This window comes from Heterodontus francisci, chromosome 43, assembly GCF_036365525.1.
Source record: "Heterodontus francisci isolate sHetFra1 chromosome 43, sHetFra1.hap1, whole genome shotgun sequence".
In the NCBI taxonomy this organism is placed as follows: domain Eukaryota; kingdom Metazoa; phylum Chordata; class Chondrichthyes; order Heterodontiformes; family Heterodontidae; genus Heterodontus; species Heterodontus francisci.
This window is the reverse complement of record NC_090413.1, coordinates 24,082,021-24,108,870: the sequence shown is the minus strand read 5'-3', so window position 1 is coordinate 24,108,870 and position 26,850 is coordinate 24,082,021. Positions and strand designations below refer to the sequence as shown.

General features: G+C 47.2%; 1 protein-coding gene across 2 annotated transcripts; it reads left to right on the top strand.

Moving 5' to 3' along the window:
• Positions 1 to 4,062: 4,062 nt before the first annotated feature.
• Positions 4,063 to 24,352, top strand: LOC137355720 (shiftless antiviral inhibitor of ribosomal frameshifting protein homolog). Of its 2 annotated transcripts, XM_068021177.1 has the most exons (9): positions 4,063 to 4,211; positions 4,381 to 4,528; positions 13,772 to 13,821; positions 15,201 to 15,248; positions 17,252 to 17,290; positions 18,646 to 18,786; positions 19,316 to 19,419; positions 19,670 to 19,818; positions 21,262 to 24,352. In XM_068021177.1, exons 1-9 carry the CDS (start codon positions 4,179 to 4,181, stop codon positions 21,522 to 21,524), a joined length of 975 nt encoding a protein of 324 aa, XP_067877278.1. In that variant the 5' UTR covers positions 4,063 to 4,178; the 3' UTR covers positions 21,525 to 24,352. The 2 variants fall into 2 exon arrangements, with proteins under 2 accessions (XP_067877278.1, XP_067877279.1); XM_068021178.1 differs by lacking the exons at positions 4,063 to 4,211; positions 4,381 to 4,528; positions 13,772 to 13,821 and adding an exon at positions 13,832 to 14,001.
• The last annotated feature ends 2,498 nt before the right edge of the window (positions 24,353 to 26,850 follow it).

Below are 26,850 nucleotides of genomic sequence, written 5' to 3'. Positions count from 1 at the left end.
TATTTGGGCTGCAGTACCTGTGTTTACCTCTTGGCGTACTGGCGGCGCTATTGAGCGCACTAGCTCGAAGGCGCCATCCTCTGACTTTCATTGGTACTGCCACACTTGAATAAAATGCCTATAATAAAAGCAAAATACTACAAATGCTGGAAATCTGAAATAAAAACAGCAAGTGCTGGAAATACTCAGCAGGTCTGGCAGCATCTGTGGAGAGAGAAGCAAGGTTAACGTTTCAGGTTAGTTCTGATGAAAGGTGCTGTTGAAGGAGGCTTGGCAGATTGCTGCAGTGCATCTTGTTCATGGTACACACTATGTGCTGGTGGTGGAAGGAGTGACTGTTTAAGGTGGTGGATGGGGTGCCGATCAATCAGGCTGCTTTGTTCCGGATGGTGCCGAGCTTGAATGTTATTGGAGCTGCACCCATCCAGCCAAGTGGAGAGTATTCCATCACACTCCTGACTTGTGCCTTGTAGACGGTGGATGGGGTAAAGGCCTGCTACCCAACCCCAACCCGACGGGACTCGATGACGTGTCGGGTCACTCTTCCGGGTTCAGCTTTCGGGCTCGGTCGGGCCGGGTCTGGTTCGGACACACAATGTAAGAATTGCGTTTTGCTCTGCTGGTAAGTGTTAAAAGTAAAAAAAACCTACCTGAGCTGGAAGTCCGGGATGTCAAGGAGCGAAACTCTGAGTCTGCGCAGTGCGTGAGTGAGCATCTCTATGACGTCATCACGCTCATGCTGCATCTTCCTGTAGATTTGGAGTGGCAAGGTAGGTGAAGGGAACATTCCGGTGGGCGGCTCGGGCTCGTGTCCGGTTGGGCGCGGGAAAAATTAGAGGGACTCGGGCCGGGTCGGGCTCGGGTCCAATGTGGTCCTGTTGGGTTCGGGTCGGGTTTTTTCTCCCTGACCTGAGCAGGGCTTTAGGATAGGGTTTGGGGAGTCGGGAGGTGAGTTACTCGAGGGTAAAAGATCCCTCCGTTCTGCCCTAGTATAGTGCTTTCCTTCCACTCCCTGACTGTCCGTGCCAATCACGTTTACAGTCTCCCTGATTGAGATTGCCGGTGTGGTGCCCATCTCAGTGCAGTTATTCTGGTGGCGTTGTGGGTCCCACTAGGAACAAGGATGAGATTTCCCAAACTCATTTCACTTCGGACCCTTTCAACAAAGGGAGGGGGAAGCATTGCAACCAGTACTGCACCTCAGAAGTGTTACGCAGTGACTATTTCCCCATTTGTGTTTACTCTGACAGTAGACACACCTAATCTTCCAGGGCAAAATCCTGAAGTCCAAGCACAATTATATTATGTTTTTTAAGCCCACTGTTGATTGTGACTTACTCAACCTGCCTATCTTTGTTCCAATTGCCTGATTTTTTGGGATGGTGCCATTCTTAAACGCTGAGCCACAGGAGCAGCCGTGAATGGATACATATCACCAACACCAGATACTGTGACTTCTTCATTGAAATCAAGATATGCCCCCACAGAATGGGGAATGGAAAATCAGTGTGATGTACAATTTGGCCAAACAGCTTCATACAAAATGTGGCAATTCTAAATAAACTGTTTTAATCCTTTGTAACCATTCATTCTTTCATACAGTGGTTTCATTGCGTTCTCCCCTCCCCGACCCCCAATAGCAAACAGCGTGTAATACACCTACACTGAGCATATATATCATGTATAATCACTGAGAGGGGAGGTTGAAAGGATCTATTTCGGCGAGTGCCTGTGCACATTACAACCAACCGATTCAAATATCCTGTATTTAAGAAGAGCTGATCCATCCGTCTCTGTTCTTGTGGCTCCACAGCGCGAGGGAATTTTGAAACCCTTGTCTTTACTGCCTATAAGTCAGCAAGTGACCTGGTACAATCAGCAATCTCACTGGGGACAAAGGTCATGGGCTGAACAAATTGTGCCTGTCAGGCACAGAAACATGTTTGCCAATTGAGGAAACAAGCAACAGCTGTCCTGTCCACAGAGTTGCTGACAATTCAAAATGCACCCTCAATATAAGCCATGTGAAAACAAATGATTATACTGAAAGTGCAGCGGGACACAGGCTTGCAGCTGTGTGTACACCCAACATGCCACTCATTTTGGAGGTAATAAACAATCAGTACACATGTGTTCAAGGTACAGATTTATTGTCTGGCAGAGGAGGGGGCTATAGTCACAAGAATACTTGGATTTTAACATTTTAGTTGATGCATTTTCCAGTGAGCATGGGATTCAAATTGTGTTTTATTTAAAAAGAAAAGTGCGTGTGCACAGTATTATCATTAACTATTTTCTATTTGCCATTTGAGAAAGAAATTATGTTTCCATTTTAAGACTTCTGTATCTTAGCATTGGAGGACTAATTTCTGCGTAAAGCAGTTTTAATTAAATTATATTTTTTTTAAATTGCCTAACAACAAATCGATCCAGTTTTATGGACCAGTGCATCATTCCAATCGGGACTGTAAGCAGCAAATTTAGAATAGTGCCTACTTAGAAACTTAGACAGTTATGGTATAGAAGGAGTCATGTCTGTGTGCTGACTGAAAAAGAGCTATCCAGCCTAATCCCACTTGCAGCTTTTGATGTGTAGCTTTGTAGATTACAGCACTTCAAGTGCATTCTTAAATGTGATTAGGGTTTCGGCCTCTACCACCCTTTCAGGCAGAGAGTTTCAGATCCCCACCACCCCCTGGGTGAAAAGATTTCCCCTCAACCTCCCTCTAATCCTTCAAATCTATGCGCCCTGGTTATCAACCTCTCTGCTAAGGGAAATAGGTCCTTCCTATCCATTCTATTTAGGTCCCTCATAATTTTATATACCTCAATTAAATCTACTCTCAGCCTCCACTGTTCCACTCCTTCCTGGTATTGTACCAGTTCAAACTGTTACCCGCTGCTAAATGCCCCCACCCCCTCCAAGTTCATGCCGCGGTCCTTCCCTCTGCCCTCTTACTAGATTTCGGTATGTAAACTTGCTAGTATAGCGGATCACTTTTATTACTCTGCACTGGCAAAAATTGTTTTCTGCAGTGATAGTATTGTTTTCCACTGAATATTTAACTGTTGCTTTCTAAAGTGGTGGCAGAGTGGTAATGTCATTGAACTAGTAATCCAGAGGCCCAGGGCTAATGCCCTGGAGAGACAGGTTCAAATCCCACCACGGCAGCTGGTGGAATTTAAATTCAATTCATTAATAAAAATCTGGAATTGAAAGCTAGTCTCCGCAATTGTGCCATGACACTATCATTGATTTGTTGTTTAAAAACCCATCTGGCTCACTAACGTCCCTTAGGGGAGGAAATCTGCCGTCCTTACCTGGTCTGGCCCACATGTGACTCCAGGCCCACAGCAATGTGATTAAATCTTAGCTGCTCTGAAATGGCCTATCAGGCCAGTCAGTTATCAAGGGCAATTAAGGATGGGCAACAAATGCTGGCCTTGCCAGCAACGCCCACATCCCGTGGAAAAGAAAAGTTAGGATGAGGGTGGAGAGTCTGAGTGTTTGTCAATATTTGTGAAAGCGTTTGATCACGCCTGTCTATGCATTGTGTTTAAAAAAAAATCCATATCCACATATTTCCTGTCCACAATCTTCACTTCCTGTTGTCACCAGTTGCCATTGAAAGTGCAAATCCTACTAAATCAGTTATAATGATAATTCTCTATGTAAACTGGTCATGTGACACTAACTGCAGGCTGCAGCCAGGAGGTGGCAGTGTAGTTCCAGTGTATCCTGAACACACCAATGAGAAAGCTGCTCCTATAAAATAATTCATTTGGGGATATACTCCAACTCCTATGTTCTAACCCTAAATTTACAGTAAAAACAATTGAAATAGTTTCCATTCTATTATTCATAATGATTATTCGTGGCTGATTTGTGCAGTTTTTATTTTTATAATAATACTTTGGAAGTTAACTATTTAACCCTGACTGTTCTTAAATATTTTTTTAAGAAGTAAAAGTTAAATTTCATCCTGGATAAAAAGCTCCGTTACCTCTTTAAATACGTGTTCCTCCCCCCGGAGATGAAATGTCACGAAACTGAAAGTAAAAATACAGTCAGGAAATTGCGTTTGATGGACAAAAAAGCGGTGGTATAGAGGAACGGCGCAGATTAACTTTGAGGCTGCTTTTAGATATTCCGAATTCTTTTGCTTTTTGATTTGAATATGGATCAAAGAGAGTTGAGGGAGAAAGTCGAGGTGATCAGTTATTTAGGTTCACTTGAGATGAATTTCTGTAAGAGTTTGCTTGGCGAGTGCTGACTGTCTTTGAGCTAATTCTGCCTTTCTGTTTGTCTTTCTCTTGCACCACCCCCCCCCCCCCCCCCGCCCCTTACTGCTGGCTCCCATCCTCTTCAAACACTTACAGCTTGAGAAGAGTGTCAGAAGGTTCCGAGAGATGTTTCAGGGCAACGTGTCCTTGGAACTAGCGGTGCTGCTGATGAAGAGGTACCACAGTAACTACCCGCTGGTAATCAAGCACATCATCCTGATGGTTACAGACCAGGATTCTGCTGGTAAGTGCTCCCTCCTCCCAACCTTATCTGTATCAGCGCGCTCCTAAAGTTGTGGCAAAGTTGATACACTTTCTCCCATTTATAAATTTCTCATTTTAAGATTCTCATCTCTCTGTTCCAATCCCTCCAGAACTTCACTCCTCCCTCTCTAACCTGCAGCCTTGCAACCCTCCGACAACTCTTTGAGTTCCTCCAACTCCAACTGGGTGGCACAGTGGCGCAGTGGTTAGCACCGCAGCCTCACAGCTCCAGCAACCCGGGTTCGATTCTGGGTACTGCCTGTGCGGAGTTTGCAAGTTCTCCCTGTGACCGTGTGGGTTTCCGCCGGGTGCTCTGGTTTCCTCCCACAGCCAAAGACTTGCAGGTTGATAGGTAAATTGGCCATTGTAAATTGCCCCTAGTGTAGGTAGGTGGTAGGGAATATGGGATTACTGCAGGGTTAGTATAAATGGGTGGTTCTTGGTCAGTACAGACTCGATGGGCCGAAGGGCCTGTTTCAGTGCTGTATCTCTAAATAAATAAACTCACTTCGCCCCACCATTGGTGGCCATATCTTCCCAGCCATGGCCCTTCACTCTGGAATTCCCTCCCTAACGATCTCCGTCTCTCTCTAGACCTTCAAAGACCCTCCTTAAAATGTACCCCTATCGCCATCTGTTCCCAATGCTTACTTATAGCGTTATACAGCACAGAAACAGACCCGTCGGCCCATCGTGTCTGTGCCGGCCACCAAGCACCTAACTATTCTAGTCCCATTTTCCAGTACTTGGCCCGTAGCCTTGTATGCTATGGCATTTCAAGTGCTCATCAAAATACTTCTTAAATGTTGTGAGGGTTCCTGCCTCTACCACCTCTTCAGGCAGTGTGTTCCAGATTCCAACCACCCTCTGGGTGAAAAAACTTTTCCTCAAATCCCCTCTGAACCTCCTGCCCTTTACCTTAAATCTATGCCCCCTGGTTATTGACCCCTCCGCTAAGGGAAAAAGTCTCTTCCTTTCCAACCTATCAATGCCCCTCATAATTTTGTATACCTCAATCATGTCCCCCCTCATCCTCTGTTCTAAGGAAAACAACCATAGCCTTTTCAGTCTCTCTCAGCTTTGTCTGATTGCACTGCTATGATGCACCTTGGGATGTTTTACTATGTTAAAGACACTATGTAAATTGAAAATGGAAGCTAAATACGCCCAGATGCTGGAAAATTGAAATATAAACAACAAACCTCAGAAATATTCAACAGGTCAGGTAGCATCCGTGGAGAGAGAAACGGAGTTGATGTTTCAGGTCAGTGACCTCTCCACGGATTCTATATACATACAAGTTGGTGTTGAAGAAGTCGGAATAGACGATACCATAATGACAGGTGTACAGGCCACCTCTGCATTATAGGGCACACCCCCAAACTCACCAGCCAGTACAAAAAAAGCAATTCATTTGGATGGAATCTGCCCATTTCCAACTCAAACTTATTTTTTTTTGCTTCAGGAAAGTGTGTCCTCTGTGTGACAGTGGAGGGTTTTGAATATCCTGTATGATAGGTTGCCTTTATTTTGCATATTTGGGGTTACTTTGCCTAGAGACTTGGGTGGCATAGCGGGTACTGGAACCCGCCTCCTTAGTGGAGGCAGTAATAAGGAATGGTAGTGGACTGCTGGGATTCTCTTGGCTGTGGGAGTTCGAAGTGATCCACAGGTCCTGAAATCTGTCCAGTTCCAGGCATTGTCTTTCTATCAGAAGATACCACCACAATATTTCAAAGAGTTCTCCCCAGTGCCCTGGCCAATATATATCACTCAATCAACGTCACCAAAGAGAAACAGATTATCTGGTCATTATCTCAGTCCAGTTTGTGTGCAAATTGGTTGTCGTGTTTCCCACATTTCAACAGTGACTGCACCTCAAAAAGTACGTCATTGGCTGCATAGTGCATTTGGAAGTCCTGAGGTCCTGAAAGGCGCTATATAAATGCAAGTCTTTCTTTCTTTCTGTGGATTCTCTCTCTCTCGTTTTTGCCAAAGAGATAAAACAAGCCAGTGCAAATGTTTCCGTCAGCTTTGTTTAACGAACGATTGTCAGGCCTGAAGTTAAAAACATGCAATAAATTCACTAAGCTTGCTTTTGTGACCATGTAGCCCCCTGAAAGTGACCCCACCTACAGTATTTACCACGTGCAGAGGTTAAGGAAAAGGACACGTATGTTGATTTTAATGGAATATGAATCAGGCGGGTGCTAAGTGAACAAACTCCACCACGTTAGCACCCAGGTGATGAGGATAATCTACTCCTGCAGACTGGGACTGTGATCACTGCTCAAAGGCATCCCCATCTTCACCACATGTCCACACACACATGGAGTTTCCAGCAGAGGGAACCCTGGTTGATTCCACCCGACTTTAGACCAGAGACCCCAGGTACTGTCTCGGCTCAGTTAATTCAGATCTAGGATCGAACCTGGGACTGTCCTCATCGATAAAGCTCAGTCTCACTCCAGGCTGAGCCTTTGCCAGCTGCTCGTGCAGTATTGGCCCTGGGATCTTGCTGTTCGCTGTGTAAAACGTGTATATGGTTTATGTACAAACACAGGAACTTTATTCCCTGTCCCATAGGGACTCATTGGCACTTAGCATGTGCAGTAGTGGAACATTATCTGGGGATTGTGGTGAGTTGGTGGGCATGTCTGGTAATGGTTAGGATCCAGCCTCTGAAAGAAGTCATTGTACAGCAAACATTTAATTAGTTATGTTTAATCAAAACACAGGCTGAAACCTGGTAATTCTCACACTTCCAGCAATCTGTGCATCTCCGTTTCCTCTCCGTAATACTTTACATAAGGGTAACAGTTGCTAATTACTTCATGTCTGTGTGTGTGTGTGTGTGTCTCTCTCTCCCCAACTCTCCCTTAGCGATTGCTCATGTGCAGTTTCAGCACACAGTGAGTAGCAGTTGTGTGCAATCTGTGACTTTTCTCTCCATCTTTTTTCTTTAGCTCTCTCTCTCTCTCTGTCTTTCCACCCCTATTGACAGCTCCTGCACATGCTCTGCACACAGCTAGTAATACTCAATGTATAGTATTGTGTGTGATTGTGTATCTCAGCATTAGTGTCTGTCTATCTAATAACTCAACTCAGCTTCTCTCACAAGGTGAGCAGTAGTTTGGCATTTCAGGTTTTGTGCAATTATTGCAAGGTTATAAATCACACCAATTCGAATCCTGCTTTCATATGCAGTGTTACCATGACATGGCCTACTTTCCTTACTCTGGATGAAATCAGAATCTGCTCCTGGATTGTTTGAACACACTGCTGTACCACATTGGTATGTGGAGGATCAATGTCAGACTGTCTGAATATCATCCTGCCCAGTGTTACACTGAACACCAGTTCCACTCGCCAGGTCAGGATGGTGTTCAAATAGAGGCACTGTGCATCTGTTTATATTTGTGGGGCTGTCCAAAGCTAAGAGCCATTAATAGAAAAAGAAAGACTTGAATTTATATAACACCTTTCATGAACACTGTACATCTCAAAGGGCTTTGCAATGAAGCACTTTGAAGTAAAACCTGGCTACCCGACCAAACCCAACTACATGTGTCGGGTACGGGCCTGGTCTGTGTTCTGAGTCCAACATTCGGGCTGGACCGTATTGTTGTGTTTCGTATTGTTTTCCTTTTAATCTCCGTTTTTTTTTTTCTGTTTCAGTTATATTTTTGTTATTTTCAGGTTGGGCATTTAAAAAATAATTAAAGGTGTGGGTCCGGGTCGGGATCGGGTTGGCTGTTGTCGGGTGGGGCCCGGGTTGGGTTTTAATTTTATACCCAAGCCAGGCTTTACTTTGAAGTATTGTCGCTGTTGTTAATGTAAGAAACCAATTTGCGCACAGCAAGCTCCCCCAAATAACACTATGATCAGATAATCTGTTTCTGTGGTGTTGATTTAGGGATATATATTGACCAGGACACTGGGGAAAGCTCCCCTGCTCTTCGAAGAAAATAGCGCCATGGGATCTTTTACGTTCACCTGAAAGGGCAGACAGGGCCTCAGTTTAACACCTCATCGGAAAGACTGCACCTCTGCCAGTGCAGCACTCCCACAGTACTGCACAGGAATGTCTGCCTGGACTTTTGCAGTCAAGTCCTGGAGTGGGAGTTGGACTCGGAGGCAAGAGAGCTATCTGTTCAGCCAATAGATTCATTGATAAATCCAATAGGGAATTCAGGAGAAACTCCTTTACCCAGGGAGTGGTGAGAGTGTTGAACCCACTAGCACAGGGAGCAGTTGAGGTGAATAGCACAGATGTATTTAAGGGAAAGCCAGATAAACACATGAGGGATAACATATTGGTGGGATGAGATTAAGTGGCATCTGAAAACTATAGATGTTTCCTTGTGGGATCTGTCAGGCGACTGTGTTCCGGACAGGTTACCCAGTATACAGACATGTGAGTTGTGTTGGTCTCTGTGTGTGGCTAATTGCAATAGTGCATAGATTTAACTAAAATAAGGGCTTGTCAATTAGTTTTGGTGGCTTAGTGATTGACATTCTGAGCATTCACTCAGTAACACTGCATACGGTGCACCCAATTATTGATTGAAGTGTGGTTTGATATTGGACCATGTGGAAGGTGTTAAGGAACTCCCTGGTCTTTCTCCATGGCCAGTGACAATGTCACAATGCCTTGCACAATCTGTGCCTGTTAACTTCAGAGAATCTTTCAGAGAGTGACTGTACCCTGGTGCTATTTCAGCTCGCAATTCACGATCAGCTCTCTGATGTAGCAAGCTGCAAGTTTGGTACCAAAATTCAAACAGTGAGCTGCTTGATTTGACCTCATTCTTAGTGATGGTGATTATCCACACTGACCTTCACCTGGTTTATTATGTGTCAAAGTCTTTTTTGCACTTTGTTGAGATCACTTACAAAAATCACATTTTTAAAAATTCGCTCATGGGATGTGGGTGTCGCTGGCGAGGCCAGCATTTATTTCCCATTCCTAATTGCCCTTGAGAAGGTGGTGGTGAGCTGCCTTCTTGAACCGCTGCAGTCCATGTGGGGTCGGTACACCCACAGTGCTGTTAGGAAGGGAGTTCCAGGATTTTGACCCAGCGACAGTGAAGGAACGGCGATATAGTTCCAAGTCAGGATGGTGTGTGGCTTGGAGGGGAACTTGCAGGTGGTGGTGTTCCCATGCATCTGCTGCCCTTGTCCTTCTAGGTGGTAGAGGTCATGGGTTTGGAAGGGGCTGTCTAAGCACATGAAAGAGAATCAACTCAATTTACCATGACTTACTCAGGGGGAGCCAGACTGGGTATTGACAGCAAAATTCTCTACACTCCCCTGAATAGTAGCTGTACTGCCCAGTGTGGGACTGAGTATAATGGACCAGAAAAGCCTGAGTTCTAACCCTAGTCTGTGCTAAGCTAGCTGAACTCGGTTGAGCATAGAACCATAGAATAATTACGGCACGGAAGGAGGCCATTCAGCCCGTTGTGTCCATGCTGGCTGAAAAAAAAACTAGCTGCCCAATCTAATCCCACCTTCCAGCACCTGGTCCATAGCCTTACCAGTTACAGCACTTCAGGTGCATCTCCAGGTACTTTTTAAAAAAGAATTGAGGGTTTCTGCCTCCACCATCATTCCTGACAATGAATTCCAGATACCCACCACCCTCTGGGTGAAAAGGTTTTTCCTCATGTCCCCTCTAATCCTTCTGCCAATCACCTTAAATCTGTGCCCCTGGTAATTGACCTGTCTGCTAGGGAAAACAGGTCCTTCCTGTCGTCTCTATCGAGGCCCCTCATAATTTTATACACCTCAATTAAGTCACCCCTCAGCCTGCTCTGTTGTAAGGAAAACAACCCTAGCAGATCCAATCTTTCCTCATAGCTGCAACTTTCGAGCCCTGGCAACATTCTTGTAAATCTCCTCTGTACTCTCTCCAGAGCAATTATGTCCTTTCTGTAATGTGGCGACCAGAACTGTACGCAATACTCCAACTGCGGCCGAACCAGCGTTTTATACAGTTCCAGCATCACATCCCTGCTTTTGAATTCTATACCTTGACCAATAAAGGAAAGCATTCCATATGCTTTCTTCACCACTCCACCTACCTGTCCTGCCACCTTCAGGGACCTGTGGACATGCACTCCAAGGTCTCTCACTTCTTCTACCCCTCTCAATATCCTCCCGTTTATTGTGTATTCCCTCACTTTATTTGCCCTCCCCAAATGCATTACCTCACACTTCTCCGGATTGAATTCCATTTGCCACTTTACTGCCCACTCAACCAAACCATTGATATCATTCTGAAGTCTACAGCTATCCTCTTCACTATCAACTACACTGACAATTTTTGTGTCATCAGCAGTGTTAGAGATGCTGTGATCAGTCTCTGTCTCCCTAAATCTTTAAATCTGAGATTTTTAGACAAAAGTAGAAATGGATCTGGAGCCAAGGCAGTTTAAGATGTACATCAGCCGTGATCTCATTGAATGGCAGAGCAGGCTCGAGGGGCTGAATGGCCTCCTCCTGTTCATTTGTTGCTTGGGGTTTAAAATAGGAAAGAGATTCAGCCTGGGTTGGTGCATTCATTGCACAATGTGGTGGATGTTGAGTGAAAACAGGATCAGGGCCAGCAGTGACACTGCCCTCCCTTGGTGAAGATCCTCAATTGATGAATGCAGTGGATGGTGAAATGGAGCAGATGTGGTGTACATGGACTTTCAGTGCTGGCGTAGGCTGTGCATGTGCAGCATCATACTGGCAGGATGAAAGTGTTCTGTGCGTGTGTGCAGTTCAGACCGCAGTGATGACATCGGCGCTTGGCTGCGTTGTCAGGAGATGCTCCTTTGACCACTCCTTTGACGGCTGTGTTTGCTGACAACGCAACTACTAGGTGACACAGTACTGACACATGCGTAAATGCAGCCTCATCCACTGAAACGTCACTGTCTGCGACGTCTCAGGCAGCCGCCAGTAATAAAGATGGCGCTGTTCAGTTTGACACACAAAAAGCGAATTGCACTTAAACCTCCTCAATAGCTGTGATCGCATCGCCACCTCCATATCCTCCCAGACATTTCCCCGCTCCCTCCATGGTCCCCGCTTCTCTTCCCCATTCCCTCCCACGATCGCCGTTTGGGGGAACCAGGGGTGCAGGAGAGTGGGAGCAGTGCCGTGGGAAAGAGCCGGGAGAGGGGGAAGTGAATGCGGTGATCATGGGAGGATCACACAGAAAATTCGCTTTTGTGTGTTTAAGAGTAGACAGCCGGGAAAAGATCCCCCCTGCCCCCAGCACCCAGCTCCCCTCCATTCCCCGCTCCCCTCCATTCCCCGCTCCCCTCCTTTTCTGTACCCCACTCTCTTCCTTTCCCACTCCCCACTATAATGGAAAATCTTCCCTGGAAATTGTAAATTCCTACAGATGCGTAAAAAGTTGAACAACGATGGCCACTTTCCAAAACTCGCACCGGAGGCTGACGTCCCTTTGCGTGATGACATATTCGCACGCATGTGCGCATTAGTACTGGCAATCTCGGGTGCTGACGCAAGCTGGGCATCCGCAGCATCGTACTGGCAGAATGAAAGCGTTCTGCGCAGTTCGGACCGCAGAGATGACGTCAGCACTTGGCTGCGTTGTCAGGAGACACTCCCTTGACAAGGTCCCACAAGGAGAAGCCTTGGAGAATTGGATTGAAAACTGGTTGGAAAGGAACAAACTTGAACTTGTATATCACCGCTCACAACCTCAGAACATCCCAAAGTGTTTTACAGCCAATTAAGTGCTTTTGAAGTGTAGTCATTGTTGGATATGCGCAGCTATCTTGTGCACAGTAAGATTCTATAAACAAGCAATATGTCAATGACTTGTGTGTGAGGTGGTACATTTTGATTGAATAATAATTATACTTTGACTGGGGAAGACTGGGTGATGTTAAAGAGCAAAGGGAATTGGGGTTTAGGTTCACAAGACATTAAAAGCAGACCCTCGAGTGGATAAGGAGGCCATTAACAAAGCTAACTGAATAAGAGTTTTATGGCAAGAGTGATAGAATATTAAATGTCAAGCTGGAATGGGGAGGACTGTGCACAGTTCTCTGCTGCACACAATGAGAAGGATGTTGAAAGGCTGCGACACATGTTCACTCGGATGTGGTCTGGAATGATGAAATACCAAACAAAGTGGAACACAAAGAAACTGGGGACGTTTTCATTAGATCAGTGAAGGTAACAGGGTGATTTGACAGAGGTGTTTAAAGTTAGGAAGGATGGGACAGAAAGCGACTGTTTCTAGCAATTGAGAGAAGGGTCTATTGTGAATAGGAGCAGCTATTTACATAGAGGGCTGTGAGACTGCAGTTAGCAGCTGAAGCAGAGACCATGGCAATGGCTAAGAATAGGTTAGATAGGGTACGAAGGAAAGGAAAATAAGGTGATATAGGAACAGGGTGGATGCATGGGATTGAGACTACTGCTGATATGAAGGATAGACCCGATTGGACCGAATGGCCTGTTGCTGTGTAATTGTATGTGATCCCTTGCTGTCCAATAGCCTGTTGACACTCACCAATTAAGCTTAAATGTGAAAAATGGGCACTTGGGTGAGATACTGGGAGGTTGGCATGTGGCAAAGAGTCACTGGTTTCAGCAAAAGAGCGAAGACAAAAATTTGGGGGCAATATCGAAGGCGTCAATCAGACACCACAGCAGCCATGGTGCGGCATTTTGGGTGATGGCACCTGTAGCTTGAAGGGAATGATATAAAAGAAAGAGCGAACTTGCATTTATATAGCGCCTTTTTAACCTCCGGACACCCCAAAGCGCTTTACAGCCAATGAAGTACTTTTTGAAGTGTAGTCACTGTTGTAGGAAATGCAGCGGCCAATTTGTGCACAGCAAGCTCCCACATGCAGCAGTGTGATGATGATCAGATCACCTGTTTTAGTGATGTTGAGTGAGGGATACATCTTCACCAGGTCACTGGGGAAACTCCCCTGGTCTTCAAAATAGCAGCAGTGGGATCTTTTACATCCACCTGAGCGGGCAAACAGGGCCTTGGTTTAATGTCTCATCCAAAAGACGGCACTTCCTCAGTTCTGCACTGGCATATCAACCTAGAAGTCATTTGGGACCTGGAGGCAAGCATGCTATCCACTGAGCCATGGCTGGAGAGTGACACAGCAGGGAAAAGGAATTGAAAAGACTGTGGAATGGAGATTAAAGGTAGTCCTCACTTTATTTCTTTAAGGTCTAGATGCTGACGACATGAAAGAGATAGAAGACAACCCAGTTATCCAGGTAAATGGGAACCGTGTGTTTTCTGTCAATCAAACTATCAGCAGCCGTGAAGGTGAGTTCTTTATCTGGGGCACCATCGGAACCAGGTGATGAGTGGAGACCAACCCAGAGACACACCAACCCAGGATGCCCTTGTGCATCGTGACCCCCAGCTGGGGTGGATTGCGGCTTTTGGAAAAGGTGCTTTGGTTTCTCTTTGCTGTCTTGCAGTCAATCCATGGTGACCGCCCTTGGGAATGGATGACCATCTGTGAGCAAATGGTGTTGCATCAGTGGCTACCAGGACAGCTTGTGCTTAATAACGCAGCTGAGATCCACAGCTCACCGTGTGGGCATGGGCCTGTGTTGTGCCCGTGTGTCAACAAGAGATTGGCACTTTACATAGCAGGAAGAGACTAGCCGAGTCAGTAAATGCACCAGCCCATGTGTCACTGAGATGCACAGCCCAGACGTGTGACTGTGTGTGTGTGTGTCACTCATGCCCACCCACTCCCTTATTGCCCCTGGGTTTTTCTCTGGTCCTTTTACCTTTCTCAGGAGATTACATGGTGGTCGGGGGAGGAGGGAGAGAGGAACTGGGTAGAAATATCTGGTCACAATGCTGCACCTATCCTGAGACAGGCTTGATGGAACAGCTAGTTTTTTTTCTGCCTGCCGTTTTCATATGTCTGACGCTCTCTCCGCGTTTGAATAGAGGGAGTTTCACGCACGGATCTAACAGGTGGCTCAGATGGGAATGCTGCTCGGCTTAAAGAGCGGAAAATGTTTTATTCTTGGGCACCAACATTCCTCAGCCCAGACGCTGGCAGGAAATAGGATGAGCTCAAAGTCCCAGGGCATTTCACTCAGGTGTTTGGGCAGTCATTATACAACAAACAGAGATCAGCTTACAGTATGAGCATTATATAGTATATAGCCTCAGATCTGTGCCGGTGTTTATGCTCCACACGTGCCTCCTTGTACCCCTCTTCATCTAACACATCAATACATCCTTCTATTCCTTTCTCCCTCGTGGGTTTATCCAGCTTTCCCTTGAATATATCTATGTTATATTTGCCTCAATTACTCCCTGTGGTAGTGAGTTCCACATTCCAGCTTGAATGAGATGAATGAGTCAGATTGAAGGTGTGGTCAAGGAGACCAGTGGTTAGGAGGTTTTTGATGGCAAGGACAGAGTTGGCAAGGCAAGATGTCCGGTTGAGTGATATTGCCTGGTGGCCAGCCAGGGGAAGGTGTGCGTGAGTAACACAGGCCGGGTTACCCTCCCAAAGTGGCGGATGTCCCATTTTTGTGTGACACGGCTGATTACAATGGTCGGGGATGCGTGAGCACCTTGTTACTGCTTGAGGCCAAGCCACTGATTCTGGTTCTTTCTGCAGGGTGTTATTGAGACACTTCGAGCTGAAGAAAAGAAAGCAAAGAAAAAGGTGGGTCCAGAATGTGATTTTTTTTTTTTGCAAGCAGGAAATCGTCCTTAGGCCTAAGCCCCTGTTGGACAGTTCAAGCCCATCCAATTGCCTTCTTGCTCAATCCCTCAGTCCAAAGGGACAGCAGCCAAATTGTGTCCAGCCTTTTACAAGGCCTGGGGCAACTGAAATGGACTGCTAAATACAGACAATAATGAGCCCATTGATCAGTGCTGATTATCACCATCCCCTGCTGAGCTTCATAATTAGAATGCACTCTAAATAACCAGAAGGGAGCCGTTGCCTTTGAAGCAGGTCCTTGTCTATCAGACAAGGTTGTAGGTTCTTTCCCAGAATGTGGCAGTTTAAGATGCTGTAGCTACATGTTCCTATAAAAAAACATAAAGTGTAGAGACTCTTATCATTGGAAGCATAGTGGGTCCTTGGGCCTGTTGTAACCGGAGTGGGAGTGAGAGTAACTATGGTGGGTTTCAAAGGGGTTTTTTTTTCACACGCATGACTTGTCTTATGTTCTTTTGTTGTGAAGAGGCCCAGTGACTAAGAAACCCAAAACACTGGGTTGAATCTTCTATGCCCACCCCCGACCACATGGAGAGGGTGGGCTGTCCGCCCCTGGCAATGGCGTCAGCTGCCGGTGCGCAGGCGCTGACCCCATTTTTAAACGGCTGTCAGCCCTACCGGGAAATTTAAATATTTAAAGATAAAGAAAATAAAAATAAATAAAGACATTTATTCAACCCCGCTCCTAACCCCCCCCCCCCCAATAACAATTACATTAATCATTTTTCCCCACCCCAAATACTTGCTTGTCAATCTGACCTTCTCCCCCTGTCCCCCCGCCAAATTGCATAAACTTTAAACTCCGACCCTTCCCACCATCCCCCACACCCATGATGTTACTGTGACCCCGTTGCCCCCCCCCCTCCCCCCAACTCCTGCACTGATAAATTTACCTCCTCCCCTCCCCCCACCAGTGTGGTGCCTCGTTTCCCCGGACGGGGAACCGAAGGTGCGCGAGTGCCGCCCGCCGTGCCAAAGATCGCAACGGGGCATCAGTTGGCAACGTAAGTATCATTTATTCATTCATTTTAATTTATTTAAATATTCAAATGGGGGACCCGTTGCCGAACGGCAGTGGGGGTGTGGTGCCTGCCACGAGGCCTCGCCGCCGCCAGTAATATTGGGCCGGACCTCTCCCGGAGGCATCTTCAGGCACCATCTCCCACAGACCCGGACGCCTGGGGGAAAACAAAATCCAGCCCACTGAATCTCTAATACAGCAGAGGCCATTTGCTCAGAGAAAGGTTATTCCTTCCTCAGTCAACAGCAGTTGTTTTGCAGAAAGAACAGGCCACAAGAGGATGCTATGCGTGCTGGTGCTGTTAAAAGGCTTGAATGAAAGTTGTACGCAGACCAATTTACTGGTGCTACACATGGGATAGGCCATAAACCCAATCCTGATAACTCCCAACAGGGGCAGAGAGAAGTTCAAAAGCAACTCGACCTGCAGCCGTTCTGTGGCATCTCTTGACTGGAGAGCCTGATTGGCAGCGGTAGACTTGCCAACCCTCCAGGATTGCCCTGGAGTCTCCAGGAATAGAAAACCATTCTCCAGGCCTCTGCTGCGGGTAACCCAAGAGAGAAATCATAGAGGCATTTAGAGAGAAAGCTTTTATTTTTCAACTTTCTTTGAATGCTTTTGTTTACTATCGAAAGTGTTGGCGCGGGGAATGAAAAAGCTGTTTAGTGGATGGTCAGGAATCATCCAATCTGGGAATGGAGTCATGAGGATGGACGTGTTGGGCGGCCAATGGTGGGAGTGTGGGGATGGGGCGGTTGGAGGCAGGAAGCCTTGTGATGACACCTCCAGGAATATGTCCAACTGGAGTTGGAAACCCCCAGGTCGAGGGCTAATTACAGGTGGCCGGTTTCAATAGGAGATGGTGCTGGCTGCAGCACGTCCTACCACTTGTTACCAATGGTCAAATTTCCTCTTGTTTCAGAGCACGAAAGTGACAATTAAGGAGGATCCTGATGTGAAGGTGAGAGCACTTCCAACACGATGAAATGCCAAGTGTTAGCTGAAGTAGTGGTTGTTTACTGACTGCTCGCTTCACACGGGTGGAGTCCCAAAGACGCATGATACTCAAGTTCACGGGAAGAGTTTGTGGAAGGCAATGGGTCAGTTCCAAGCTAATGTGTTCATGGCAGTGCAGCTATGGAAGGTGATCAGCCTGAGTCGCTCCAATTTGTCCAACTGTCTCTCAGCACACGCTTAGCTTGCTAGACAAGCAGTAGTCACAGAGATACAGTTCCATTTCCTGCTCACAGTTCTTTCCCGGGGTGGGGGGTGGGGTTGATGGTGGGTGAATCTTCACTGGCCGCTATTTTCAGCACTGGTTTTAAAAATTAATTCTTGGGATGTGGTGTGGGCATCGTTGGCAAGGTCGGCATTTATTGCCCATCCCAGTTGCCCTTGGGCTGCCTTCTTGAACCACTGAGGTTCATGTGGTGTAGGGAGGGAGTTCCAGGATTTTGACCCAGCAACGAGGAAGGAACGGCGATATATTTCCAAGTCAGGATGGTGTGTGTGACTCGGAGGAGAACTTGGAGCTGGTGGTGTTCCCATACAGCTGCTGCTCTTGCCCTTCTAGGGGGTAGAGGTCACGGGTCTAGGAGGTGTTGCCAAAGAAATGGGTTTGTAAACTTCAGGACTGGATAAAATACTGTAGTTGGAATTTGAGTCAAGTGCACTGAGAACGGTGCTCAGTAGAATTTCAGCCCCGTGGTGAGTTTCTCAATCTTGGACATCTCTGAGCGGACACCGGGTGCTTTCCCAGACAACGGAGGGAGAATTAGAGAGAGAGAGAGAGTGTCACTCAGCTCAAGGACAGTTCTCATTTGCTCCCCCCCCCCTCCCCTTTCGCTCCCATGGCATTGGCATGTTTAACACCTGCCTTGCTTACCTGGATCAGTATGTGGAGATTAAATTCAAGAATAATAGTCATGGGACAGGGGCTGTAAGGTTGGGTGGATCACAAATAAAGTATACGAAATCCCACTCAGCCAGCCCAAGTTTCCAGCCCCCAGTCTCGACTGTTACTTGGATGAGGCAACTTGCTGTGGACATGGACTCTTGTCTGGGCACCTCGATGTTGGGATAAGACAGGTAACTTAGCAGAGAGATATTGCCAGACTAGTCGCACCACAAGTGGGTTTCCTGCAGCCAGAACTGATAGCTAGAGTTTGTCGGGGAATGCCAAGAAGGTCTTGAGGTGAAGAGAATTGAGAACGGCGTGGGTCGACACCTGTAAAATGGGACTTTCTAAAAAAAAAAATCTTTCATCTTTCCTCCCGCTCTCTTCCCCACCCCCCCCCCCCCCCGCTTTACCTGCAGAAACTCGCATCGGATTTGACAGAGAAGAATCTGAAACTGTTCAATCAGGCCAATGCCAAGCTGATTCCGTGGGAGGAGAAGCTGTTTGCTTGCAGCCAGTGCGATAGTTACTGGTGGAGGAGAGTACCTGAAAGAAAACAGGTAGGGGGCCATTTGATTTCCTGCCTTCTGTCTCCAAGAAGTTCTGAGTGAAGTTCCCTACTGAGCCCAGAGGAAAAGTGAGTTGCATGTTACAAAAACAGGCCCATGCAATTTTGGACGGTCTTAGGTTTGACCTTTGACCTCAGTCAGGAATGGCGGTCAGTTGGCTAGGGATCCCTGGTTTCCCGGCTCACTTGAAGACTGAAGGTCCTCTCTTCCTGTTGGTTTTGGGGAAATTAGGGGAGGGAACCAGTAACTGGGAGAATGGGCGCCATTGCATGAAGGAGGACAAAAGCACATGGTAGGAATCCATGCAGCACCTGTGGATGGACATTAAAGTGTGACCCTCTAACCAAAGATGTGCTCATATTGTCCGCCACTGGAATCACTGTAGCCGAGAGGGGAACAGGGGGAGAGTTTATACTCTAGAGGTTCCCTGATTGCGGAATGGGGGCGCCTATTGTTCCTGACATGATGATAGTTGCATGTTGAGTGTGCTGATGTGGGACCTCTGTCTGTCTCTTTGCAGGTCTCAAGGTGTCGGAGGTGCAAGGTGAAGTATGACCCAGTGCCGCTTGATCAAATGTGGGGCTATGCTGAATTTCACTGCCAGGGATGTGGCAACGTCTTCGGGTAATGTGTGTCAGAATCATTCAGGTTGTAATTTTAAGGGAAAGGTAATTCCGTTGGAGACGTCCCTTGTATTATCATTGGGAGGCTCACAGCTCCTGTCCCATCACTGAGACACTTGGAGCTCTCCTACCATTATTGACTGACACTGCCCCACAGAGTCCTCCCTTTACTGACTTGACCCAGTTGTGTCCTGTATCGATGTTTCTGACAGACTGCCTTTCTTTTCATTACACTTCCTTTTCTTGTTTAGAGGATTTGGGCAGATGGGGCTTCCTGCTCCGTGCTACAGCTGCCGCAGCCGGGTGACTCCCACCCGTATCCTTCCGCCAAAGAAGGGAGTGGGCCCTCGCACTCCAAGACCCCACAGTTGCTTCGCTGAGGACTGCTACAACCGCAAAGGTCAGCTCGTGGCCCTGGCCTCGTGAGGTTGTTTCCTCACTCTGTCTTTGTTTCCTCCTTTTGTGTTGGTTCCTCACTGGAGTCCAGTTCTACAGGGGCTCCAACCCTCCTCCGTACCTCACGCAAGTAAATGATCATGTGAGTTTTGATGGAGCGTGTCAGAAGGTTATTCAACTTGAGCAAGTGTAGGGTAGACACCACACTCAACCCAATCCTATTCTCAACCACCCTCGGCTGTGGCAAGTGGGTTGACAGAATAGTCCTGAGGAATGGGGACCATTGGCTGATTTCCCACACTCCCTAGCTAAAGTGTTGGAATCAATTGTCGCACCTTATAGCCACCTAGGCTGAACTCAATTAATACAGCACAGACTGGAGATTCAAACCGGTTGGCATGAGCCTTCCCCCAATTGAGCCACTTGGGAGATGCACGATGGTTTTGACTTGTGTCTCTTCCACCTCCCAACCCTTGTTGGTAGGACTGATGGCACCAACACCTGCAGGGTGGCAGCAACTAAACCCAGGACATCTGTTGGCTGTGGCAGATTGATTGTCCCTCCACCCGAAACCAGCGCTGGTTTGAGCTGGTACCTGCTAGCAGGGGGCAAGGGGTTTGGGGGTGGGGTGGGGGTGGTTACCCGCGAGAACCAAAATGCTGGAGGTCACGCAGCCATTTCAACAACGGGAATCTCTGTGAATGACACCCCCTGTGCCCCCACACCACCCCGTGCCAATTCCAAGGGCCACCGTGCTGAGACTCATGACTGCGCTGGTGTCAGAGGAACACTTTCACTTGGCTTCCCCGCCTTGCCCAGAAAGTCTGGCATGACTTGCCGGTACTGTGGGGGTTTACCAGAAGCCCCTCCGCCCATCCCCCAACCCGGTAAAACCAGAGCAGTGCCTGCTCCCACCCTCACTGAGCCACCTTTGTAAGGGAGCCTCCCACAGAGTTAAATAAATCAGTACAAATGGCCCTGAGGTCTTCAGGTGTCATGGGGCCCACTTCCAGATGGTGGTACTCTGCTTCTCGTTCAACATACTGGCCTGCTTGGCTATGGCAGGTCTAGGCTGGCAATCTCAGTGCAGTACTGAGGGAGTGCAGCACTGCCAGAGGTACTGGCTTTCAGGTAAACTGAGGCCCTGCTTGTGCTTTCAGGTGAACATAAAAGATCCCACGGCCACTATTTTGAAGAAGTGGGGGGGGGCTTCTCCTCCCCTGCCAATATAATCAACTTCACAAAAACATTACCTCGTCATTGCGATTTGTGGGAGCTTGCTGTGCATAGATTGGCTGCTATGTTGCCAACATTACAACAGTGGCCTCGCGTCATTGGCTGTAAAGCGAGTTGGGGCATCCCGAGCCCATGAAAGGTAATATGTAAATGCCAGTTTTTATGCGATACTCAGGGGCAAATTGTCTTTACTACCCAATTCCCCCCTCAGAACCCCATATCCCCGGGACCCACTGTGTTCACCCACGAAGCCGGCTGCGTAGAGGGCTCCGGAAAGTTCTGCACCCAAGCCCGCAGCATGACAGCACGGGATCCACCATCGCTACCTGCCTGAGCCAGGGGAGCCTGATGGAATGCCACGTGGATGACATCATTGCAGAGGACATCCTGGAGGAGGAAGAGGAGGACACAACCGAGGACGATGAGGACTTGACAGAAAAGTCGGATGATGGGAATGATGATAATGGCGACTAAATGATTGCGAACCGTCACCGCAGTGAATGTGTATGAATATTGACCACGGCTGTGCACTATCCTTCACAACAGACCCATCCCTCCCTTGTCCGCCTCAGGACTGCCATGGGTGATGGCGTGGGGAGGGTTGGAGGGAATTTGTACAACTTGGAATTTAAAAATGTTCCTTTCGAAAGTTGTTCTGGTTGAAATTCCTCTGCTTGAAAAGTATGAAATTTTCAAACAAATTTTTGTTTTAATTCTGTGTAATTTCAGGAAAATGGGTTTGTATTTTATTTCTGGATCGGTGGATGTTGCCTTGTGCTGACCAACCAGGGGTGGCGTCACTGCCTTGAGGCACCCGCCCCTCCAGTATGATTTCTACCTGTGCACGGGGTGGGGAGGGGAGTCCGTACATTCTTCAATTGGGTGCCTGAAGGGAGATAGTTGCGGCCGTGAATCTGAATAACTGGCCCATCCAAGTGAGATTATTTCCCTCTTAAATTGGGGTTTAGAGCAGAGGCTTCTCATTAGACCAGGCCAGGGTCTGCGGGTGATCTGCCTCATCTCCCGCGATCTCTCTTGGAGGACCTGTTCCACTGTGTGCTGAGCTAGAACTCGGTGCTGCATCCTCCTGGGTTTACGTTTGCTTTCAGCTTCGAAACAATGAGTGAAGGAGCAGCTGTGAAACAGAACTATTGCATTTTGCAGCACATAAGGAGGCCACTCGGCCCATTGTGCCTGTACTGGCTCTCCGAAAGAGCTATCCGATTATTTCCTCGCCCCAGACCCTTTACTTTTAAAGTTTTTATGGATTCTGCTTCCACTACCATTTATGCCAAGATAATCCATACTCTCATGAGCTTGTGTCTAAAATCATTTCTCCTTTTCTCTTTTGGTTATCCTCTATATTCTGCTGTTTGTGTCCTCACTCACACCAAATCCTGCTCATTGCCCTTGTTCTCCCAGACCTACTCTGGCTCCACGCCCCAGTTATACATTCTTATCTTCATGGTCCAATCCCTCCATGGTCTTGACCCCGCCTCCCCATCTCTGTCCTCTTCTCCAGCTCTGTAACCTTCCGCAATCTCTGCGCGGCTCCACTTGTGGCCTCTTGCATTCTCCCCCACCCTAATTTTAATCTCTTCACCATTGGCGGCTGTGCATTCAGCTGCCTAGACTGCCAACCTGAAGCTCTGGAATTCCCTCCCTAAACCTCTCCTCCCTTCAGATGCTTAAAAACCTACCTCTTTGACCGAGCTTTTTTTTTTTGGTCACCTGTCCTAATCTTTACCTCAGTGTCAATTATTGTTTGATAATGCTCCTGTGACGTGCTTTGGGATGTTAAAGGTACTATATAAATGCAAGACGTTGATTTGATTTCCTTTAATCACTGACTCTGACCACTGGAAATGACTTTTTCGCAATTTTGCCTCATAATTCTGAATCGCTTTGCATGAGTGGGTGGCACTCTTCCTCTGTGGGTGGTCTGCTTGACGTTAGGAGCTTGCTGTATGGTGAATTGTCCCTTCGCCATGTGGTACAACATTCCTAAGATCAGGCTTTGAGGAAGACACAGATTTTAGGATGCTAGTAAATGGAAAATGTCAGCTGTGGCTCAGTGGGTAGCACACCTGTCTCCAAGTGATAATGGTTGTGAGTTCAAGTTCCACTCTGGAGACTTGAGTACAAAATCCATGATACTGCTCCAGTGAGGGAGTGCAGCATTGTCAGAGGTGTTGTCTTTTGCGTGAGGCCCTGTCTTCCCTTTCAGGTGGCCGTAAAAGATCCTGCACCCTTCAGTTGGATCACTCTGTTATTGATTTACAGAGGCGCATGTGCTGTCTCTAATAACCTGTCCTGCTGCAGGGAAATGTTGACAACAGCACTGCCTGGTGGCTGCAATCTCACACTGCAGCCGCAATGCTCTAACAAGCTGAAGTGCTGTTGTCTGGGATTGGTTTGACTATTCGCTCCTTCCTTCCTTCCTTCGCCCACTTGCTCTCTCTCAGGTGTAATGATTCCAAGTTATGTGCGGGGTGGGGATGAACAAGGAGCTTTACTTAATCGCTGAGGACTTTCCCTTTGCAATTTATTGTGGGAAAACAGATTCAAGGCTGAGTTTTAAAGGATTGATGTAATGTTGCATGCAATAGGGGGGGAAAGAAAATATGTTACAACAAAGTGCAGCGTAACTCAGAACCAGTGAAAATGAAAAAAGCATAGCGATTTGACGGGATGGGATTAATTCTCCTGTTCAAGGCTGCACAGAATCCACCCTGATAAACATGTTTGTCAAACTTTTCGCTGCTGCTCACCAAAACCCGATGCAGCTGTTTTGTGCCAAAGAGATTTCATTGTCCGATAGCCCTGGGACCTGTGGTGCCCAGCAGTGTGAGTTCGAGCCTTTTAGGGAAGGAGGGAGAATATTCGGGCACAATGTAAACTATAGTTTTCGAAACTCTGTGATGTGTGTCCCACGGACTGTCGAGTTTGCGCTTGTAGTAGAGTCCTGGACTGCAGGGTGAGAATATGATCCTGTCACTTTAAGTGGGCACGAGTTGTGATATGTTTTTGGAGGGCACAAAGGCTTTTGTGGTGGGAATTTCCTGCTGTAATCCATACTTCTGCCCTGTGAATGTATGTTGTGTGATTCTGTGCTCCAGTGCAATACTTTGTGAAGAACTGTGGATTTAATGCAGGAATTATATAAAGCCTGACTCACAAGATAAGAATATTAATCATTGCATTGAGTCTATGGCTTGGGTAAAGTGTTGAATTGTTTTATTACTTGCCCCAAAGGAAAAGATTGTGTAATTTTTCTTTACATTAAAGCTGTTGTCCCTGAATCTCTGTTTGGTGTCTGCTTTCCTGTCTAATCTGAAGATGAAGACTTTGGCCCTGGATTTCAAGTTAGCAGATGAAATGTCTGTCCCGGTGGCTTCGGATGAATGTCTGCCAGTGAATAAGTGTCTGTGGGTGAGAACGGTTCCAGGGTTGAGGGACTTCAGTTACACGGATAGATTGGTGAAGCTGGGGTTGTTCTCCTTAGGGAAGGTTGAGTGGAGATTTGATAGAGGTGTTCAAAATCATGAGATGTTTAGACAGAGTGGATAGAGAAAAGTTTGCATTGGCGGAAAGTTGGAGAGCCAAAGGACACAAAGTGATTGGCAAAAGAATCAGGGACGACATGAGGGAAAATTTTTTTACACTGCCTAAGAGTGTGGTGGAGGCAGATTCAATTGTGGCTTTCTAAAGGGAATTGGATAGGCACCTGAAGAGAAAATGAAATTGCAGTGCTACGGGGAAGGGGCTGGGGAGTGGGACTAGTGAACTTGCTCTTGCAAAGAGTTGGCATAAGCTTGATGGACTGAATGGCCTCCTTCTGTGCTATAGCCATTCTATGAACCTATGTGTCTACTGGTGATAGTAGGTAGATGCTATCCGGTTGTTAGAACCAGGTAGGAGAAGGCTGACTGGCCCAAGGGTATGCTGGAAGGGAGAGAAAACCCAAGAATACTTGTTTTTTAAAATTCATTCATGGGATGTGGGCGACGCTGGCCAGGCCAGCATTTATTGCCCATCCCTAATTGCCCTTGAGAAGGTGGTGGTGAGCTGCCTTCTTGAACCGCTGCAGTCCATTTGGGGTAGGTACACCCTCAGTGCTGCTGGGAAGGGTGTTCCAGGATTTTGACCCAGCGACAGTGAAGGACGGCGATATAGTTCCAAGTCAGGATGGTGTGTGACTTGGAGGGGAGCTTGCAGGTGGTGGTGTTCCCACGTATTTGCTGCTCTTGTCCTTCTAGTTGGTAGAGGTCGCGGGTTTGGAAGGTGCTGTCTAAGGAGCCTTGGTGCATTGCTGCAGTGCATCTTGTAGATGGTACACACTGCTGCCACTGTGCGTCGGTGGTGGAGGGAGTGAATGTTTGTAGATGGGGTGCCAATCAAACGGGCTGCTTTGTCCTGGATGGTGTCGAGCTTCTTGAGTGTTGTTGGAGCTGCACCCATCCAGGCAAGTCAGAGTATTTCATCACACTCCTGACTTGTGCCTTGTAGGTGGAGTCTGGAGAAACAAATCTAATGGCTATTCTCTTGGCAACTGGTATCAGCCAAGTGGGTCTGTTTCTCAACCACCGAACTGTTTTGGATGCGAAGAGGAGTACGAGGGAGGAACTAAAGAAAGGAGAAAACTATTTTTAAAAAAACAAAGTGCAGCACAGTGTCTGTTATGAAATGTAAGTTAAACTAAAGAAAAACAAACGTTTTTAAAGTTGCTGGGTCTCTTCTTGCCCAACTCCTGTTCGCAGCAACTTTGACCTGGTGGGAAAACTGTCGATGCAGTCTACTCAGGGCTCAGGTTAAAATGGCAGATCAGACCCCAGTAACATCATCAACAGCAAAACCTTGCATTATATAGGGGAGGTGGTGGCACAGTGGTAATGTCACTGGACTAATAATCCAGAGGCTCAGGCTAATGCTCTGGGGACATGGGTTCGAATCCCACCACGGCAGAATTCAATTAATAAAAAAATCTGGAATTAAAAGCTAGTCTAATGGTGACCATGAAACCATTGTCAAGGAAATCTGCCGTCCTTACCTGGTCTGGCCTACATGTGACTCCAGACCCACAGCAATGTGGTTGAATCTTAAGTGGCCTAGCAAGCCACTCAGTTCAAGGGCAATTAGGGATGGGCAATAAATGCTGACCTAGCCAGCGACGCCCACATCCCACGAATGAATAAAAAAAAACTAATGTCCTCAGGCGCTTCAGAGGAACGTTTCTCAAATGGAATCAGTGCCCAACCTGCACATTTAAAGAGGACCCTACTGGTTCGAGATGGGCATGCTTGCTGACTATAATTTATAATTGCAGTTGGCCAGTTCAGAGGGGGAAAGGAGTGGGTAAACCTCCCTCTTCATTATAACTCCATCCCACCGCATGCTTCCCATGTCCTCCACCGGACTCAGTCTGTGCTCTACACGGGTCCACAGCACAGGGAACAGGGTCATTGGCCCAACTGGTCTGTGTTGGTTTTTATGTTCTATGCATGCCTTCTCCCACATAGGTGAGAACTTGGTCTTTTCTGATGCTATACAGTGAGCAGTATGTCTACAGTAACAGGTCAGTGAGGTGAGAGTGACTGCCCTTGACATCAAAGCAGCATTCGACCGAGTGCGGCATCAAGGAGACCTGGCAAAATTGAAGTCAATGGGAATCGAGAGGAAAACTCTCCACTGGTTGGAGTCATAACTAGCACAAAGGAAGATGGTTGTGATTGTTGGAGGCCAAACATCTCAGCCCCAGGACATCACTGCAGGAGATTCTCAGGGTGGTATCCTAGGTCCA